Source organism: Neolamprologus brichardi, chromosome 20, assembly GCF_056152115.1.
Source record: "Neolamprologus brichardi isolate AB-2024 chromosome 20, ASM5615211v1, whole genome shotgun sequence".
In the NCBI taxonomy this organism is placed as follows: Eukaryota; Metazoa; Chordata; class Actinopteri; order Cichliformes; family Cichlidae; genus Neolamprologus; species Neolamprologus brichardi.
In genome coordinates this window covers 21,264,770-21,285,044 of record NC_142123.1, presented here as the reverse complement: position 1 = coordinate 21,285,044, position 20,275 = coordinate 21,264,770, and the positions used below count along the sequence as shown (strand labels likewise).

The window sequence follows — 20,275 nt, the reverse complement described above, 5'->3', positions numbered from 1 at the left end:
GCACGGTCCAGGAAGGTTTGGGCTTTTTTTGGTGTTCCTCCTCATACTTTGCTGAGGCGAGTTAGCATTTCATGGGCTGACGAACCTGAGATTGAGCCTATAATCACCATTCTCAGGTTGGACAGTCCTTGAAAGGACTACTCAAGATTTAAAGCGGGACCAGATGTGTTGTTCAGGCCGCTCTGCGAGCCGCCGCACGCAGAGTCCACGCTGAAGGCAAATGTGTACAAAAATAAAATTATTTGACAAAGAAAAGATGAGAATGTATCTATGATAACACTCCACATGTGATTACACATCTGGAAATATACACCTGTTGATGGATATTCTAGTGAGCTGTTTTTCCATAATTCGGAGGCACAAATATCTACTGTATGACCTCGTGGTGGAGAGCTGAAATCATATTTTGTAGCAATAATATTTTGACCACCAACATTTCTAATTGCTCTGAACTAAATATCACTCAAAGGTAGATTTTTTTTCTAAACCTAAACATAAGAATTTCAGTACAGCAGGTTTATTGATTGGATCCCATTTTGTGGTGTTGTTCTTATTTCCTGCAGGATTATTAAATACATATGAAATAAAATCAAAAAGCAACTCCAAAAGCAAAACCAAACAAAGATCTAATTGAAAATCTAAAAAGTAAATCATTTGTTAGCCACCTGTATAGTTAAAGGGTGTGATTTTGGCGCCACAGGCAACCACCCAGCAAGACTAAAACTGAGAAATTTTGAAAAAAATGCTTGAAAAGCTATTAATGGAAACAACGTCACATTGAGTTTATTGTGGTTACACAATTTAATTCCTGTTCTTGCCATCTATATATGTTATTGTGTTTAAAGCAGCGACGCATACAGCGATTCATCATAGCTCATTTCGGTAGAATACAAGTTTTTAACCTGATGGCAAACACTGCCACAGTGAAAAGCATTCAAACAACATATCCGCCTCACATTTGTGCCATTTTTCTCAGTCAGAAACTCCAGCCATAGATTAACACCACATCTGGCCCCCTGTTGTTAGCTAACTTGCACTAAAACCACTCAGAGAGCAATTAAACACTCAGCCAATGGAGCTTAATGCACAAACTAAAACTCATACTAAAAACAACTAAATCACCCTGGCCTGACTTTATGAGGACAGTCCAGTCTCTTAGAATTTTTACTCTCATGATAAACTATGCAGATGGAGAGTGGAGGGGAAGACACACACACACACACACACACACACACACACACACACACACACACACACACACGCACACACACACAGAGCGAGAGAGTGAAAGGAGAAGGAGGGAGCGAAAGGGAAAGACAATACTTTACCCTCTTCAACAGACTAATCTAAACCCTCTTCACATGATTCAGAAATACTTCATCGTCTGAATTATTCATCCTCTACTCTCCGCATTAAGCTACTGCTCTGTGCTGGCCTACTCACACCATCTCTTCAACATTTACAACCCAGACGCACTCACTGCCAGATAACACTTTAACCAAACAAATAACAACCATGAAAAAAACACGGTTCCTTTCCACGATTTCTCAAGCGTAATTACAACAACTTTGGAAAGTCTCATTGTGTGGAAGAGCTTTCATAGTCTCCTCTGTGCAGTCCTTACCCACATGGCAGACTCCTCAGACCCAGTCAAGCAAGACAGGGAGGCAAGCTTCATCTTCATTCAAAGTCAAGACCAAAAGAAGGCACACAGGAAGAGAGCACAGCAACCTGGAGTTAGAAGCTGGTGACATGAGGATGAAAAAGAAACACAGGTCGCTGAGTTTTAACGGCCACCCCTGCTGTCTCTACCAAGCTGTGACCTCATCGTGCTCTGTACTACCAATGGGGATGCAACTCACACACACACACAGACGCACACATAGACACACTACCTTCCTGTTTGTCAGTGCTGGTGGTAAACTTTCCACTGACATCTTCATTCAGAGGACCAATCTGAAGTTTTCAAGCATTTAGTCACGTGGAATAAAACACATCTGTGCTGATTTTTTAAAATACACTTGTCATCATCATGATCAAGCAGCAGAAAGGACCAGATTGTTACAAATTTAAGCCAGTTTAGCACATTAGCTCATTTCAGAACCTTCTTAACCTTTGCTGAAAACCTTTAAAATCGGCTGATATTTTGAAGAACCAAACAAGTATACAAATGTTGCTGCTCAGCTTCTTGATATTTGTATCTCTTGCATGTCTTTTGACTGTCCTCCTGCCTTCTAAAAAAAAGAAAGAAAGAAAACACGATGCTTCATGTGTGTTGATATCTGCCCAAGAGGCTGCTGATTTGTAATTGTCCATCAGCCTCATGAAATGCACGTCAATCACACTTTACTGCGGCTGACATCTTGACAGCTGTCAGAGTGATAATTATGGAAAGTGATGGAAGATATCAAGGTTACTTTCCATGAGAAGAGGACAACCACAATATCCTTCCTGTTCATTGAGTGTAGGTAATGTGTCTCTCGTTCTCGAAATGTGTTGATAAAGGTAGAAATATTCACCCTACTTTATGTTTTTTGCAGGTGTATTTTAATCAGCCAGAGTGGAGAATATTTTCAGATAAGTCGTGGGAGCTGGCAGAATACTAGATTCTGAAATTCACATTTCGCATAAATAAACTGTGAGCAGTTTAAAAGTTGTATTGCACTTTTATTCAATATTTTAAAAAAGCAAAACAAAACCAAACAAAGTCCCAAAAAGAAACAAAATCAAAACATGCAGATGAGTAAAACCCAATGAGGCTACATAACACAATCGGTTCATACCCGTGCACATTTAATGTACATTAACACACAATTAATATTTGAAGGTGAACTTGCTGCGTGTGTGACAGAACAGATTTACAGTTTCAGTGCAATGTTTTTGTTTTTTCCTTTGTTGTTTTATGAATCCTTTCCTCAAAAAAGCAAATAACTGTGAAAACATAGAAAATGTTGTTAAACTGAACACCGTGTAATGGTAATTATGGCCCGGTTTATAATATCAGAAGTTTATAGACAACTTTCCTCAAATATCCCGGACTCGTATACCCGCAAGGATGAAGCGAAGCACCTCGTGTTTGGCAAACTAAAGCATCATTTTCAGCAAACAGTAAGGAAATGTTAAACAGGCAATGGCATTGACAGATCTCATTCATTTTTAGCGTGACAGTTTAAAGATGAGGCACTATCAGGACTCTTTGTGACCTTTGGATATTTTGAGTTCATATGTCCACAAAAGCCATTTTTGAACAAACAATCTGATGCGCTGCTGAAACAAATAAAAAATGGAGGGATAAATTGGGATCTGAGAGACTAAAATAAACACTTCACATAAATGAAGATGACCCATTTTCACTGCAACAAAAAGACGTACGAGTTGCTCGCTGACTGGTCAGGACTATCCATAGTAAAAAAATATGCAAATGAGCGACATTCTGCATAAATACGCACCACAAGTACGCACTTAAAGCCGTATAATGAAAAATGCTTTTCAACATCCTTTTCAACTGGTTAGGTCAGCATCCACAGAGAAGGAAAAGAGTGAACCAGTGAGCTAAAAAAAAAAAAAAGAGAGACAAAAAAAAAATACACCTACACATTTTCCGATTGAATGGTCCTTCAGAAAGTGCTCATGGCGATGGAAGTTGAGCAACATGAGTTCATGTTCTGATTTTACTTTTGTGAAAGTTGTGAGGAAGGTGCGTGGTAAAAAATAACCTTAAAAAGTTTACTTCTTTTTTTCTTTCTTTTCCTTTTATGTCACATGCAATTTCACATTCAGTTGTGTCGTCCACAGTACATGGTTTAAGGCTAGAAAAATCTTTTCAGAACATTTCTGCAGAAGTCGATAGAGATTGTCACAATTTAAGTGCTAAAACCCTCTGACCTTATTACATTCTGTACAAATAAAAAATATATTTAACACAAATTTAAATAACATTATTTAAAAAAACCAAACAGATACAAATAAGCAATATTTTTCTTCTCTTCAACAGCAGCCGTACGGGGGCAAATGGTATGTCTTCATATCGTCCAGGAGCACAGCCCCGAATCTCTCAAAAAGTAAGTCAACTGACAGCAGTTGATTTAGTAACTGGGCTCATCCATGTCTTCATCACTCCAGTCAGGCGGTGCGTCTGTTCCAAAATACCGATCTCCAAAGTTTCCTAAAAAACAACAATAAACGACATCGATAAAAAATATAAATACAGTGCTACAATGCTTATTTTTACATTTCAATGACTTTAAAACTGTCCTGTCCTTCCTACTTCCTCAGCATTGCTCACCTATTCCAGGTATGATGTGAAAGAGATCGTTGACTTTCTTGTCGACAGCCGTGGTGATGATTTTGACCTGCGGGAACGCGTAAGCCACGGAATGGACTCCCATTTCAGCCATGAGCAAAGAAACCAGCAGGATCTTGTCCTCTTGAACATCATGATCCTGAAATTGAAAACACAACTGTGAAAAATGATCTACATGTGCAATGCAATCCATTTGCACAGGAGGCATTGGCATTGTTGTGAACAACTGGGTGCACCCACCAGCAGGACTCGCACGGCCATCATGGCAGCAGCTCCAGTGGACACAGTGCAGTCCATTAGAATCACGTGGTCCTCACTGATGTCTTTCGGTAGACGAAGATAATGGAGCTAAAATTGTGCACAGACAGGATGTGGGTTCACGCTAAAATGTGACACATATGACCTACAGCTATATATATACATATAGAAAACCTCTAATATTACAAACAACTGCTTCATGGCAAACTAGGCCAAAGGAGGTTACTGTGAAAATGTGTAAATGTAAAAACTCATATAACCAAAATTGTTTTTGGTTATAGGTTTTTGACAGCATGTGACATTAATGTGGTTTATTACCTCTGGCTCTCCAGTGTCCTGGTTGGTCTGGATGAGGATCTTGCCGATGCGGACGTCTTTGCAGACGGCCCTCAGAGCCGGCTCCATGGTCTCCCCGGCTCTCAGGATGGACACCCCTGTGATCTAAAGCAAAACAAAGAGAGGTACAAAAATTAAGCAGAGGTTAATTGCATCAATTTAGTTTCGAGACAGAACTCTTCAGAATGTTTTTCTTTTTTTCTCAATTAAAAATAACGCACAGAGAATATAGCAGGAAGCAAATGGAGTTCACTCACCCTCTTTCCGTGGAAAGTCTTTCCCTCGTAATCCTCTCCCTGAGGGGTCTGCACTATGTGGACCTGAGATAATATTAAAAATCATAAGAGCTTTAGAGCGATGCTATAGTCTACCACAGTAAGGAAAATATACTGTGACAAGCTACAGTGAATGCTGAATTGTCGGTCACGTGCATTTGTGAAATGCACACTGAATGTTGCGATAAAGATATGGAAACTTTCCACTGTGGTGACTTGATAAGTTTCCATACTCATGTGGCAGGCCAATACAGTATGTCTATCTGATTTTCTTTGTAGAAGACAGATGGGGAGATTCTTTTTTCCATTTATCAGTGCCTTTTCAGATTTTTCCCCATTTCAGGGCCACACACTGTAGCACGGTCTCTGTGTGTGACTTGTCAGCATCTTTCTATTGAGTGGTTATCTCATGCTTTCTTTTTCCTACACCTCTCTCTATCTGTGGTAGTTTTCCAATTGTTTAATGCCCTCCTTGGTATAAAGAACGTAACTTAATTAAGAAAGAGTGTAATACAATACTTGAATGAAACCGTTTTTGTGTTTGTGTTTGGGACCTGTGAGGGGAGGAAGGAGAGGGCTCGTTCAATCAGCAGCCGCATCAACCTCTTAGAGTAAAAGATGAACTCATCGCGACTGGTCTCCTTGTTTCTAGATGTGATGGTCGAGAAAAGAAGGATCGAAGGTTTATTCGGCAGCTTTCCGCCGTGCAGGTTTCCATGAAAACAAATGCAGTTATTAACGGAACAACAATGTGGTTTCTTAGCTTTTACCTGATGATGGTGTGCATGCCCCTGACTTGAGGTGTGCTCTCCAGAACGCTGAGGGTCTGGGGGAGGGGTTGGGCCTGGTGTGCAGAAGCCAGGGCTGCCCTGTAACCACGGCAACAAATAGTAGCGCGGGGGTGGTACACGCCGAGAGCAGCGGAAAAGAGAAAAGATGGACAGACGCATGAGTGCAACACGTGAAAACCAGTGCAATTAAGACTGCTCTGCACGCATGTGTACAGTATGTGCAAGGTCATACACACACACACACACACACACACACGTGCACATACACACAGTAACACACACAGACCTGTGTGTGCATGCAAAAACAGATAAATAAATAATTGCACAAAAAAACCCACACAAATAATTTTTCAATAGCAGTTAGAGCAAAGTTGATAATGGCAGTGTACCCACTGTAATGGGAGTGCTTGGGAAGAAACACACACACAAAATTGCAGCGCACACAGGGCCAGTTTTGAGTATTTCAGTGGAAAATAACAACACCGCAGAGACCGTGATAATGGAAAAATAGATTAATTTGAAAATTATAATTATACAGATACAAATAAAAGATTTAAATGTGCAATATAAACACATGCATAATTAGTTTCCCATGGTAGGGCTGCACTTCTAATATTTCCCCATGTTTGCATGAATAAATATTAGTTCTGAATGCCTTGTTAGCTTTGCTCTTGGACTTGAGGGGAATAGACACGCTTTTACAAATTCTCAGTGATGCAGTGTTGTTTACACTAGACTAACTGCAATGCCACTGAGATACACATTAGCCAGATGCAAAGAAAAGAGAAATCATAGCATGTCTGCTCACATATCCCAGCGAAGTTTCCTCTATGGGGAGGGTTTTTTTCACAACAGAGCGGACACAGATAAACAAAAAAACAAACCAAAAAAACAACAACAAAAAACAACAACAGATAAGAGGAAGAAAAATGAGAAAAGACATAAAATCAGGTGGATGAAAAGATTATCGGGAACAGTGAAAAGTGTGACAGCCAGAATTGCAAATGTCAAAAGTCCTTGAACTAAATGACATCAAAATTTAATAGTAATAATAGTAATAATAACAACAACAATAATAATAATAATAATAATAATAATAATAATGCAATGAGAAAAAGAAACCAACCAAGTGTTAGCTCCGATTTTGATATCTGTACCCATGCATCCCTTGCGTGTACGCGTGGGAGGTGCACAAACTATCGTGTGGCTGTCACTCTTACACTGTGTAGAACAGTAGAAGTTGGTATTTCAGCTCACAGGCCCCAGCACATCCTGTGTCTAAAGACAGACACCAAGCTCACTTCCTCTCTCTCTCTGTCTCAGATACTGTGGCCGACATTCAATGGAAAAACTCAGCGCTTTGTAGTAGGGTATTGGAAACTTTCTCTGTGGCTGAGGTATGCGATAGTCAACAATAGCTGTAGCAAGAGCTTCCTCTCTCTCGTTTTCAGTTGTAGTCACTCTCTCTCTTATTCTTGCTGCTGCTGAAAGGAGGGGTCAGTGACTTGACTCATTGGTGTATTTTTAGACACAGAAGGCAGGAAGAGTGTGAGTTGTCATTTCTTTAAAAGGTAGAGAGAAGGAAAACCAACACCTTTACACTGAATGCTGGCTGCACTACACCACTTTCAAACTTCTGATCAGAGTGCAGCTTTTAAATGTTGACAGCAGTTTTTGCACATTTTGATCCACTTCGTCTTATTCTGAGGTGGTGTGGACCGAGTCTTAACCGTGTATTATGTCCCCACTGACAGAGCACTAATTAGCCATATTTGGTTGGGTACAAGATACAAGAACGCCGCCTGGTGACGTGTCATGGCAGCCAGCACGTCAGTAGAAGGTAGAGGTTGTTTTTGCTCTCTTCTGATTTGACATTTATTCTCGCTCTCCCAGTAAAAAAGCTGGTGCAGCAGGGGAACTGGGCAGATGTTGAGGAGAGAACGATATAAAGGATAAAGGCCACTCTACCTGACGCTGAGTTCCCGCTGCAAGCAATGGAGGGATTTGGTGATGAGGGGGAGAGAGTGAGAGAGCAGTCCATCAGCAGCATATGTGTTACAGTGTGTGTACGTTGTGAGGGAACAAAGCAAACTGCACAGTAGGGCAAAGTGCTCCGACAGCCAAGAGCGTGCCTTTGGTGACCAGTGATTAGTGCATGTTGCACAGCTAATCCCAAAGTGCGTCTAACAGGCCATCAATCGACATTGTGTATGACAAGTATGAAGATAGGGTGTCTTATAAGGCTGTGTGACTAATGCTGCATAATTATGTATTAGGATGTAATGTTTCCACTGTGATTACATTTATTCCTAAACTAATGCCTGGAGATTAGTTTGGTTTGAATTAATGCAGGACAAATAACCACAGCAAGAGGTTAATATGGTTAAAACACTGAAACCTATTTCTGTCAGCAAGCTCCACCTGACATATTTTCTTTATTTGAGGAAGCTACTTTCAGCTGCTCCCTTATTCACAAGGGGTCACCACAGTGGGGAGCTCTGCATTAGCCGGATGTCCTTTCCCAAAGGGATTTGAGTCTCCTCCAAGGGTCTAACCAGGGATTGTTTGTTTGTGTAAATCACTAAACCACAGAACCACACATATATGCCATATTTAAAGGGCTATATTCATATTCATTCTTCTTCTTAAGTATGAAATGATAAGAAAACAGAAACAGAAGCCCTGTTTTCATAGAGCACAATTCAGAAAACATTATTTAGCCTTCTTGCTTTAAGTGCTTTGGCAGTAGATTCAGAAAATGACTAATAATTAAACACTTTTAAAAATCTTGTCAAGTTTTTTGAGTGTTCAAATAAACACATAAGAGAAGAAAAAAGTAGAAGATAAAAAAACAAAGCAATTAAAAATTTATGTTCTCTGAACCAAATAACTACAGTTTGTTACTGTTACTAGGAAAGTTAGCAAAACCAAAACCAGTTTAGAACAGTTTTTTCCATTGAGTGTTAATGATTAAACCTTTCCCCAAAGCACTTACAGACATTCAGCCTCAGTAAATTTTCTTTCCACTAGAGGGGGTGATCTGCCTTGAAATTACAGGCACATACTGAAGGGGAGCCTGCACCTACAGCCTCTTATGAATGCAATAACATAACTAGATGTACTGAGCTGCAGGCCATCAAGAAAAAGGACAAATGAAAGGTTATAGTTCTCCCCCCAAATTAACTATTTAAGTGGCATGACAGATTTTCTGCGTGTGTATTTATATTTATGTCTGTAAGCATGACCTCACTTACCTCCTCCAACTGACTGTGAACATGCTGTACGATCAAGTCGATTGCCACCATGTTGCCACCACCTGACCGGAAAAAAAAGAAAGCATAAAAATGATGCTTTAATTTTAAATCTTTTTAGGACTGTTGCTGCTATACTGAACATGTACATGAAAGTATGTTGGTATATACTCACCACGTGGCACCACGATATCAGCCAGTCGCATGGTAGGCTCAATGTATTGTTCAAAAGCTGGCTTAACAAACTTGTTATACTGCTTGATGACCCCCTCGATATCTCGGCCCCTTTCTGTAATGTCCCTCCTCAATCGGCGCACCAGGCGGATGTCAGAGTCTGTGTCCACAAAGATCTTCATGTCCAGCAACTGGAAAAACAAGTTGATTAGATCAACACAAAGTGATATAACACACATTCACATACAGATGACATGAAAATCGCGAGCTTAAAATACCACACTGTATTCAAATTTGTATTTTTAAAGGGTTATTGTGAAAGCCTGCAAGAAATTCTAGAAAAAAATTGAATGAATGAATGAAAGATCTGACAGCAAAAATATTTCCTGCAATGTCAATGTAAGTATAGATGAAAAATGAATGAATATTAGATAACTAATGAAAATGTTTGCTTCTCTTTTGCTTATAATGACTTCTGATTTAAAGGAAAAAAATCCTTTAACTTCACTGTGTTGCAGTTGATACTGCAGTTATTCAGAACCATTACGTCTTTTAAATCGATGACATTTAACAATTGAAAAACAAACCTGTCAGCGCCCTCAAGTGGACAAACTATGTACTGCAGATATTTTTTTTTCTTATCTTTAAATCAATATTCACTTCTCTGCACATATTAGCTGACACACAGTGCATACAAACATATCAGGCTTTTCAATCTATTTACTTATTTTGGGCTATCATGCATATGCTGAATCTATTTTAAAAACCTGCAAATCTTGTCTATGTACAGACACAATATGGGAAAAATAAACAGCTACCTCTGATTTAATAAAGACCTCTTACACCACTTGTATGTGTTTTCTAAGAGTGTTTTTTTATTAGGCAACACATATTTTTGACAACAAAGCTGAGAGTAGGACCTTGTATTGGTTTGTTCAGGGCTAATGACCTTCTCTTACCTGCAACAGTTCTTTATCTGCAAAGGACATGATTCCCTCAAAGATGATAACACTGGCTCCATAAACTGTTTTCTGGGGCAGAGACATGTGCATGTAATAACACAATAAAATTTACATACCAAAAATGAGAACGAGGGCATTAAAGCACTACACATTAAGTGTGCATGTATATTCCAACAATCATTGTAAGCTCTCGAACTGACTTGCCTCACTAATGTGTGAATGTTTGTGTGTGATAGGATAAGTAGAAGTAGACAGATATCACAATAGCGATCTGTCGGAGACCATCTGGAGATGTACAGCTTTACAATGCAGCTAAATCTATAGAAAAGAGGATTAAAACCTTCTTCGGTAAACAAAAAAGAGGGATTATATGCAAAAATGACACGCTACTTAATAACTTAAAAATACAAAGCCAAATGTTTGGGTCTGTGCATTCATCCTTACCCAGTCCTTTTGTCTCCCGTGAGTTGTAAAGTCATACACAGGGATTTTCACGCTCTTGCCCTGTTTGAGTTTGCGCAAGGTGTGTGTCAGCAAATCAAAGTCAAAGGCATCTGGGTGGTCAAAGTTATAGTCGTTACTGGCAGCCATCGCCTGCTGCTCTGGGGACAGGACCTGAGGATTGCCATGATACTGAAGTTAGAGTATCTCACCACTCCTTTTCAATGCTACAAGATTTCCTGAGAAAATGGCATGAACACATATTAATATTTGCATATCAAAATAAAATCTCTTAGTCAAGTAACATTACACACGTGTTTTGCAGTAAAAAAAAATGATGCATTCACAAATAATAATGCAAAAACACTTTGGCACAGATCGCTGATCGAGAGCAGAGAAGTTTGGGGACCTAAATTTAGGAGGACATCATGTGCCACAGTGACGTCCGTACGAGGTGGTATGTGCACGCACGTATCTGTCCTTTGGGTGGTTGAACATTAAAAACCCAGTCCTGGTATTTGGCAGTTAATGAACAGCAACACCCCCTTCTCAAATGAACTGGTAACATATTTATGTAATAAACCAATGTTATACTGGAAAAAAAAGCAAAATATAAAAATGCATAGATTAACTGAAAATAAATGGCAATCTTTTGTAAAATGTGGTGAGCAGACCACCACTTGCTTAGGGCCACAGCGGCACTGGTCACTAGTAAATCCCTCCAACTCTGCACAGTCTGATCTGCCGCTGTCAGATTTTGACAGGATTACACAACTAGAGAGTGGGTGGAGGTGTAGAGGGGGCAAGAATGATGGCTCTTGCTATACTGTTCACTACATCTCTTTTTCTCTCCCCCTAACACCCATCACTGTGTTTTCATCCTTGTTTTCAGCACTGCCTCCTTATATTTTATCTACTCTGTTTCTTCTCTCTCTCTAATCAAAACCTCTTTTTCTCATTTTCCCTCTGGGATCCAAAGGAAATCTTTTCTTTTCTCTTTCACCCTGTTTCCTGCACTCAGTCTCGCTTTTCTTTAACCTTCCTTTAGGCCCCTGGGTGGTTAACAGCCATACAAGACAAAAGTGATAAGAAAAGAGTTTCTCGGACCTATCACATGTCTTATTTATAACTTTAAACACTTATTTAGACATGCAGCGACATGTAAAAATTCAGATAACTTTTAACAGCTTCACAGATACAGTGACAAATGTATCACTGCATGCAAAAGGACACATATGGTTTTGTAGACACCACAGAAATACCTTGTAAAAAGAGTCCATTGAGAGTAGTACAACCCAGGGTACATCTAAAGCTTCTATGATTTTCCTTGCTACAGTTGTCTTTCCTGAAGCGCTGCCACCACACAGGCCTGAAATTAAAAATTGACAAACAGCCATTGAGTAATAACTTCCTTCAAGTTAACCCTTAAGGACCCACAGTGACACTGGTGTCACTGCCTCTTTACACTTAGAGACTTGGTTATATATGATTCATTTGATATAAGACCCCCGTAATTTTCATGAAAGTAGAAATAGGTCTGGGCTCTTAAGGGTTAAATTACAAAAACAAAATAATTTAGGCAAGTTGACATGGTCAAGATGACCTGCAGACGTTCAAAACGTTCATCAGAATTGGGAAGAAAGTTGAAATGACTAATAGGTGTGGTTTTACTGTAATTATTTCACAAACTGCTTATCTACTGGGATTTTCCCAAACAACCATCTCTAGACTTTACAGAGGATGATCCAAAAACAGAAAATCTGATGCTACAGTTTCCAGGGGTCAACAAAACTGGAAAAACGTCTGCTGTGACGTTCAGATGGCAGAGTCAGAGGTTTTCAGAGCTTAAGGCTACCTTGGAGTGAATAAATGCGTCACATTAGGGGAACTGTTGAATCTATTATCTGTTATGGCATCACTACATGGTTTGAAAACCTTTCTGTCAAGCTCAGATCCCAAATTCAAAATCTGATTCAAAGATAGTTAAAATTACTATGGACAAAAATGACATCCTTTATAATGATTATGAGTTGATGTCTTCAGGAAAAAGGTACAAAACTGTGAGTTGGAGTTACATTTTCTCTGTTTGCATATGTGTGTTATTTTACATGATGTGTTTCCCTCGCTTGTCCAAGGTAAATTTCTCCCCAGAGGACAATAGAGGCTAATCTAATCTAACCACCCTGCCTTCAGGGTGGTGTAATGGTGTGGCGGATATTTTCTTGACAAACTTTGGACTCCTTAGTAGCGACTTGAGCAATGTTTAAATGCCACAGTCCAAGTATTGTTACTGACCATGTTCATGTGGTCACATTTTCCAGCAGGAAAATGTGCCATGTTACAAATCTCAACTCATCTCAAAGTGGATCCTTAAACATGACAAGGAGTTACTCAAATGGCCTCCACAGTCACAGATCAATGCAAGAGAGAGAACACCTTTGAGATGTGCAGCCAACAAATCTGCAGCAACTGTGGGATGCTGTCATGTCAATAAAAAAAATAAGCACTTTGAGTGCTGAGGTAAAATAGCGCTATATAAGAATCAGTCCATGTCAATGTGGACAAAAATCTCTGAGCAATGTTTCCAGTACTTTTTTCAATCTATGTCATGAATTAAGGCTGTTCTGAAGGCCAAAGGAGATCCAACCCGGTACCAGCAAGTTGGCCCTAATAAAGTGTTTGGTACATGTACCTTCACTTGGTGCAAACATGCTCTCAGTAGTTTGACTAGTTTGACAAGACTTGTTTCAGTGCATTCTGAAGTTGCTTTAGGCTAATTTAAAAAGGCATGCAGAAACAGAGCCAATAACATTCTTCAACATAAACATTCTCTTTATTCCTATTTCTCACAAAGTCTCTCACGCATTAGTTCAGCACTTCCTGATAGCAGGGCACACCCATCTTTAACATACTTGGATGGATCTGCTTTGCTCCATCCAGTGAGAAATTGTGAGTTAATGCCCTTTATCACTAGTATAGCAGGGGTTTCCTGTATTTAAAAACACTCTGAGAAACTCTCCAGTTTTTGAAAAACAACAAATTTTAACCAGTGCATCTCTATCTGGGTTTAGGTTTCTCAAGCTTTTTTGTTCATAAAATGGTCAAATACGCCAAGAAAATGCCTTAATGCCTTAAATAAGGTAATGACAACTTTGTGCCACAACTATATGGGAAGAAATTATGCTAATGTGTGCATTCCCTGAGTTTTCTAAACATTAAATATTTTCACTTATACAAAGTATAAGGTTAGTTTATAAACAATTATTCATTAGTTTCCTAAATTTAAAGGTACAATCCTAATATATTTATAGTACTTTAGATGAAAACTCACCGCTTAATCTAAGCTGAGGCTCTGAAAGTTCATAGATCTTTATAATATCTAAATGTCAAACACAGAAAGTTATTCTTCTTACCAATGACAAATGCCTCTTTGGACTGTGTTCCATGCTCGTTGTACCAGGGTGGGCGACCAGCAGTGTAGATTGTTCGCTTGGAGGTGCGTAGCAGAGGAGGCTCTGACTTACACTGGCTGGTTGTCCTTTTCCTGGGCGAGAGGCCTGTGCTTACCGAGGGGAGGAGACGGTCGAGTGATCCCTCGCCACCTCCACTGCAGATGAGAAACATGACATTATTACTCTCTGGTACACAGGAAGCAACTTTCCTTCTTGTCACTGCATTTTTCTGGGTTTCATAAAAACCTTTGCGTAGCAGTATAACGCCAACATTCTCCATCATCACATCTTCTCCACCTGTATATAGTAAGACACACTGAACCCGAATGTGCTGTGTCATGATTTCAACTTCTAACATCGGTGAGCGTTCATGGAAAGGTAATGAGGTAAAACAACAGAATCAAGGCAATAACATACCAATGTAATATACAGGATCAGTCCCACTGAAATGGCAATCTCTTATTTGGTATAGCCTTGTTGTCTCCTTGTATCTAATGCCCGGTGACACATTAGACACACAGAGACAGACATTGTTTGTGGCATGTAACCATGCAATGGATGAACAGATTGACTAAAGAAAGGCGGCCCAGTTAGTTACCAACAAAACAGTAGTGTAGCATTTTCCCTCCTGTCACTGGTTAATTTTTCAACCTGTCAACTTTGTCCAGCAGGTACTAATGTACAGATGGTATAATATATTACATCTAAAGCTCCCCATAACCATAAGAGAATTATAGAGTCAAAGTGATGGATTGTGTTTTCATAGTCCATTATATTTTACCAATTGAAAGGATCAGGTATCCGCCACTGGAAAGACAGCATGCTAGAAAAGCAGGTGGTTACAGTACCTAAAAACACCTACAGAACATGTTAGAAGTGGAGAAAAGTTGATTCGACTAATCAAATAGTCCTGTGGTCAGTTTTACAAGCGAAAAGATTGCTGCAATAATGAGCCATCACAACCAGCAAGATAAAAAGGCCCTCATAAACAAATGACAACAAGCCAATTCAAAACAGGTACAAGGTGCTTAGGCGAGCGAGGCATGGAGTGAATTTGCATTGACTTATTCAAACTACACCTGATGGTCTCTCATCTGTTCTGTAAGATAGAAGAAATTTAGAAAGAAATTTATGTAATACCCATTGCAAGAGTTTTGTGTCTAAACTGCAAACAGCTGCACATATGGGCTACTCTTTCACTATTGTAAGTTACTTAACCTATAATGACTAATCTTAATGTTGTGCCTTTACAAATCATTCGGCAGTTGTGAGGAATTGGAATTCAGTGCAGAGAGAAAACTTGGTACAAAGAACTGGTCGAGCAGATTGGTGAGCAACCTCTCTATTACTTGCTCTAAAACAACAGCCTCACTTCTCTTACATAACTCTATTTTGTCAGCGTCTCAAGAATCTGCTGTGCCGCTGACGAAATAAACAAAATATTGCTTTCTTAGGAAAATGCCACTCGATTAGCGAAGCAATCTAAAGTCGCTCAATGATTGCCGCCCACAATCATCATCAAAACAACTGCTGCGTTCATTGTTTAACAAATACAACATAACATCTGTGTGCGGTATGCCTAACTGAGCAACAGTTGGAACACTTACTGCATTATCCGAGCCATCCACACTTCACCCAGTGAAGACTGTAAAAAGCCAGCGGCCAGAACTATAGCGGCGTTTGTAATAAACAAGTCTTAGATCTTCCTCTGTTTTCCAGTCAACTGTCAGGCTCCACACATTTATATAGGTCATATACCTGCCCAGGTGGACTGCCAGGAGCTCAGAAGAGGAGCAAACAAGAGAGAACAAAGATTTATCTTATCTCACCAGGGTCACCTGGTTAGACGGAGCCAGGGACCAGAGTGGGAGACTGCTGAGAGCGTGCGCGGGACATAGCTCACTGAAGTATGGTTATCAGTTAAAACCCAACTAGTGTGCAATAAAAGATTAGCTTAGCTGACTGTGCTGAATCATGTCCTACCCAGTGCTTCAAAACATTACATGAATGCACCTTTGTGATAAGAAGTTATAGTGTGGGATACCTGAGAAGGCCCTTATGAAGCAGACATCTAAGCCTTATGGGCAGCAGATTGAAGGATAATATTAGCAGCAAATCAAGACGCAACGTCACATCTAATGTCAGTAAAGCGACATGTTTTCCTTTACTTTCTCCACAATGGCTCACACAAAGAGTAAATTAACACAACCTAGCTGCATAAAGTGACTAATGTTTGACATCAGCTTGTTCATTTGTCCAACAAGATTTCATAAAAAACGAGTATGTACAAGTATGTAACACTACTGTAATGTCAGTGTAAAATTCTCAGTTTAAAAAAAACTTTACGGTTCCTCACATCACATTTGCACTTAAAAGGTGCCACATTTCCTAAAGTATGTAGACAAAAACCTAGAAGGTATAAACAAGTGCGCTTCAACTTGGAGTTGTCTTTCCTGTTTATCCAGACTTTTAAAAGCATTAACTGTACACATTTTAAAGACATTTAAACTACAGACAGGAAAAAAGTTGCCCAGGTCACCTAAGGAGTACATTAAAGGAAATAAAATGCACTTACCTGCCATCAGATCTTAGCGTCCAACAGCCAGATATTCTAGCTCCTGAGTAAGCTGGTAGAGTGTTCATAACTGGGAAGCTTCCAGTGTTTGTACTCCAAAAGTTGTGTTTTAATCCTATACTATTGTCAGCCGGTATACTCAGTGTATATATTCATATGCACTCAAACACACACTTAACAGCGCTCCTCTCTGGAGCATCACATCCAGAGAGGTGGCGACAGAAGGTGGTTAATATACATGGGAATCGGCTTGGATGAGAAACGAAACTTTAAACATTTGCTTAGCTTTCTATTTCTTCCATTCTCTCAACAGAGCGAGAGAGAAGGCACTGCAGCTTGGTAGAGGAGGCGCACTCAGTGTGAAACTACAGCACAGCATTTCCCTCCTCTTTCACTAACTCGCTGCTCCTCCCATTAGACGCCCAGCCAACAAACATAAGAGGATAACCTGCCCTCCAGATTATGTTCATTAGGGTGTATTAATAGCACCGGGTTAGAACCGGACCACACCACTCCTGGTACACACACGCACACACCCGCATATATAAACACACACAGACACATGCCAAGCTTGGGTCATCTGTCTTTGGCAGTCAGTGTCGCAGTATGTGGCCGGAGGTGAAAGAGGAACCAGAAGAGAGCGACAAGAGAAGAAACAAACTAGAGGGTGGAAAAAAACAACCCAAAACAAGACAAAACAAAGAAATAAATAACAAGAGTGCGGCGCAGTCACACAGCCAGCGATTATTCTCCTCTGATGTTGATGCAGTTGGCTGAATTCACAACAGAGACGCCTCAGGCTGTGTTGGGGAGGTGAAGAGAAATTGAAGGGGGTGCGGGGATGACAGAGGGGAAGGGTAGAGGGGAGCTGATGTGCTTTTACCCTGTGGGGACATACAGTGCCTCTGTGTGCCTTATACCAAGTCTAGAGATGTCAGCACCACAGCAAACACACACACCCGAAGAGCAAAGTCCCCTCCCTGTTTTCACTCACAGTGAAGACTGGGGAATAAACAGCATGATGAAACCCAACACTACCACTGCTGCTCTATCAGCTGACGGTCTGGGGAACAGCCCTGGGAAACGCACACAGACACACACACACATGTACGCCATTCCACTCCTCCCTAGCCACAACTTGTACAGACAAACAAATCATTATGCTCAGAGTTCAGAGGAGAAGGACTAATTGCTTTTCAGTGCACAGAAAAACAATCAAACAGAAGCTACTAGAAATAATACAAAGCAACATGAAAGCTTTTCCAAATATTTTGGAACATGGATTCTGACCAGACTTCATTTCTCTTTATTCACTTATTAATATTATATACAGGGGACCAACAGGGGAAAGAGAATTGAGTGTTCTCCTCTAATCTGAACTGTAATGGTTTGGTAGTGTCACTGTCACACAGGAGGCTTACAAAGTCTCGGCTGCAATAACACTTAACCTAAAACTAATACTGTAAACACACTATAATATAAGCTAAACATATTAGTAACAGCATGTAATGCTGACTTTACTTACTAATTTTTAAAAAAATCAAATATATTCAGTGATAAAGGGAAGTTGCAGTGCATAGAAACCTTTGCCTTGCAGAGCTCTTGACTGGCCTGGTACTGCCTCAATTAACAGTTTATGGTGTCTCTGTGTTAGGTTATATTTTAGTGACCAACTGAGTCCTGTCATACAACTATATTAATATCAGCGGTCATACATTTAATAATGTGAGTATAACTTTAAAGCCTGCGAGCCACTAAGGTTGACGTCTAAAAAAGCAGGAACTTCTCTCAGCGGACACACCAATACAATACCGCCCTCTTGTGGAATAACGAGGTATTGAACATCTAAGGCAGACCAGCAGCTGACAAACAACTGGACCAAGTGCCTCAGCTTGAGCCTTAGTCACCTAACCCAAATGTTATTCTGTTCCGTTACCTTATATATCCCATAGGAAGATTACATTTACCAGAAATACCCGCTTTACTCACGCCGCAGTACCTCCAGAAAACACCAAGGCGCGTGCTTTCCACCTCTGCTAAAAGAAAGCTCTCTTAGTCCACTTTCTCTGCTTTAAGCTAGCTCTCCAATTCTCTCTAGCGATTCCCGTTACACGTTAAAATAGGTGAGCATGTTTCAGTTAACAGTGACTGCTTTGTAAAGACGTGTTTGATGTGATTTCTTCGTTTCAGAAGATTACAATGAAGTAAAGCTACGAGGCAACCTCGTGTAAAATAAGATGACAGATCGTAAAGCCAAAGAGAGGGAGAGAGAGTGGGCAAAACGAGAGACTCAAAAAGCAGGCCTCGGGTTTATTATATTTATAATAAACTAATAATTATACTGTAACTTCTAGACTGCTGTTACAGATATCAGACGTATTATATATTAATTACTGTACCACTGGGAAGTACAGTGTACAGTGTAACAGGTCGTGTTTCCGTAAAGATGCTTAACCCAACTGCCAGGATAAGATGAAAAAAATGCATTCAGTAACCTCATAATAATGTACTATAATACCAAATGTTTCCGAAGCAATCTACAAACTCTATACCTGTTCGATACAGAGGAAGTTTTCGCTTCGCTGTCCATCGTTGAGCGCCTGTCTTCCACGCTAACCACAGATATTTCTGCCCTGTTGACAATCAGGTGTTAAGAGCGCAGTCACAGCTGAGGCATCATGGGACTTGTATTTCTTCAGTGGAATCTCTTTCAGCTTCGCGGCTGCACTTGGACTTCAAGCCCCAGAATGCACGTGATCCGTTTTTTCTATTCACAATAAGCAGCGTGTACTTTTATTTTAAGCTTACAGGGCCTTTTACAGGCCACGTGTAGGTGGGAGTGGAGATGAATCTTTTTAGTCAGTTTTTAAATTTTAGTTTTGCTTCATAATCTCTCTCTAAATCTAAATAACTTTACAGTGCTGTGTCTTGAGCCACTCCTATTTCCTTATATTTTGCTTCCAAGAAACCAGACTTTCTGGTAATTTTTTAAAGCAGCCTTGAGCAATAGTTCTCTTAAGGTCTTTTAAATGATTTTCAGTCCAGTTGTTGTACCTTAACATTTTCAGAAGAATGTTATTTGTTTGTTAAACCACTTAACACTGACCTACTAATGGAAAACAAACAAACAAAACAACAACAACAACAACAAAAAATCACCTATATCAAGGAATGAACCAGTGTTGTGGCAGCACTTTGTTCAGTGTCTGTTGTGTTTCAGTGCACAGTATAAATAAACTGGCTTGGCTTGACTTCTTTGAGAAATTAAAAGAAAGCTTTCCTAACAGAGTTCAGGCTGTGTTGGTGAATGAAGGTGGACATTCCAAGCTCTTTAGAATTGTTTCCGCCTACACTATTTTTCAGGAATTTTTGTACGTTTCAATAAATCTCTGCCCCAAATTTCCACTTTCCTAGCAAAATATAAAGAAGTGAGGGGTGGCTCCGGGGTTGTGCACAG

At 39.9% G+C, this 20,275-nt stretch overlaps 1 protein-coding gene across 3 annotated transcripts; it reads right to left on the bottom strand.

Annotated features, from left to right (window-relative positions):
- Positions 1-2,646: 2,646 nt before the first annotated feature.
- On the bottom strand, positions 2,647-17,337 carry uckl1b (uridine-cytidine kinase 1-like 1b). 3 transcript variants are annotated; one of them, XM_006796335.3, is made up of 15 exons: positions 16,819-17,337; positions 14,205-14,398; positions 12,054-12,160; positions 10,795-10,965; positions 10,348-10,419; positions 9,390-9,579; positions 9,218-9,279; positions 7,932-7,948; positions 5,943-6,041; positions 5,727-5,820; positions 5,155-5,217; positions 4,880-5,002; positions 4,544-4,651; positions 4,286-4,442; positions 2,647-4,165 (listed from the first exon to the last, which is right to left on the bottom strand). In XM_006796335.3, the coding sequence occupies exons 1-15, from the start codon at positions 16,884-16,886 to the stop codon at positions 4,086-4,088; spliced, it is 1,605 nt and encodes a 534-aa protein (XP_006796398.1). In that variant the 5' UTR covers positions 16,887-17,337; the 3' UTR covers positions 2,647-4,085. The 3 variants fall into 3 exon arrangements, with proteins under 3 accessions (XP_006796398.1, XP_006796397.1, XP_087690513.1); XM_006796334.3 differs by lacking the exon at positions 7,932-7,948 and adding an exon at positions 6,772-6,791 and having other exon boundaries at positions 16,819-17,336; XM_087834387.1 differs by lacking the exons at positions 7,932-7,948; positions 16,819-17,337 and adding an exon at positions 6,772-6,791 and having other exon boundaries at positions 14,205-15,829.
- Between the last annotated feature and the right edge of the window lie 2,938 nt (positions 17,338-20,275).

Coding starts and splice junctions, on each gene's coding strand:
- uckl1b (XM_087834387.1), bottom strand. CDS start 14,601: ATGTTAGAAGTTGAAATCATGACACAGCACATTCGGGTTCAGTGTGTC. Junction 9,280..9,389: donor TGATATCGTGGTGCCACGTG/GTGAGTATATAC, acceptor TTTTCCGGTCAG/GTGGTGGCAACATGGTGGCA. Junction 4,166..4,285: donor TCACATCATACCTGGAATAG/GTGAGCAATGCT, acceptor GTTGTTTTTTAG/GAAACTTTGGAGATCGGTAT.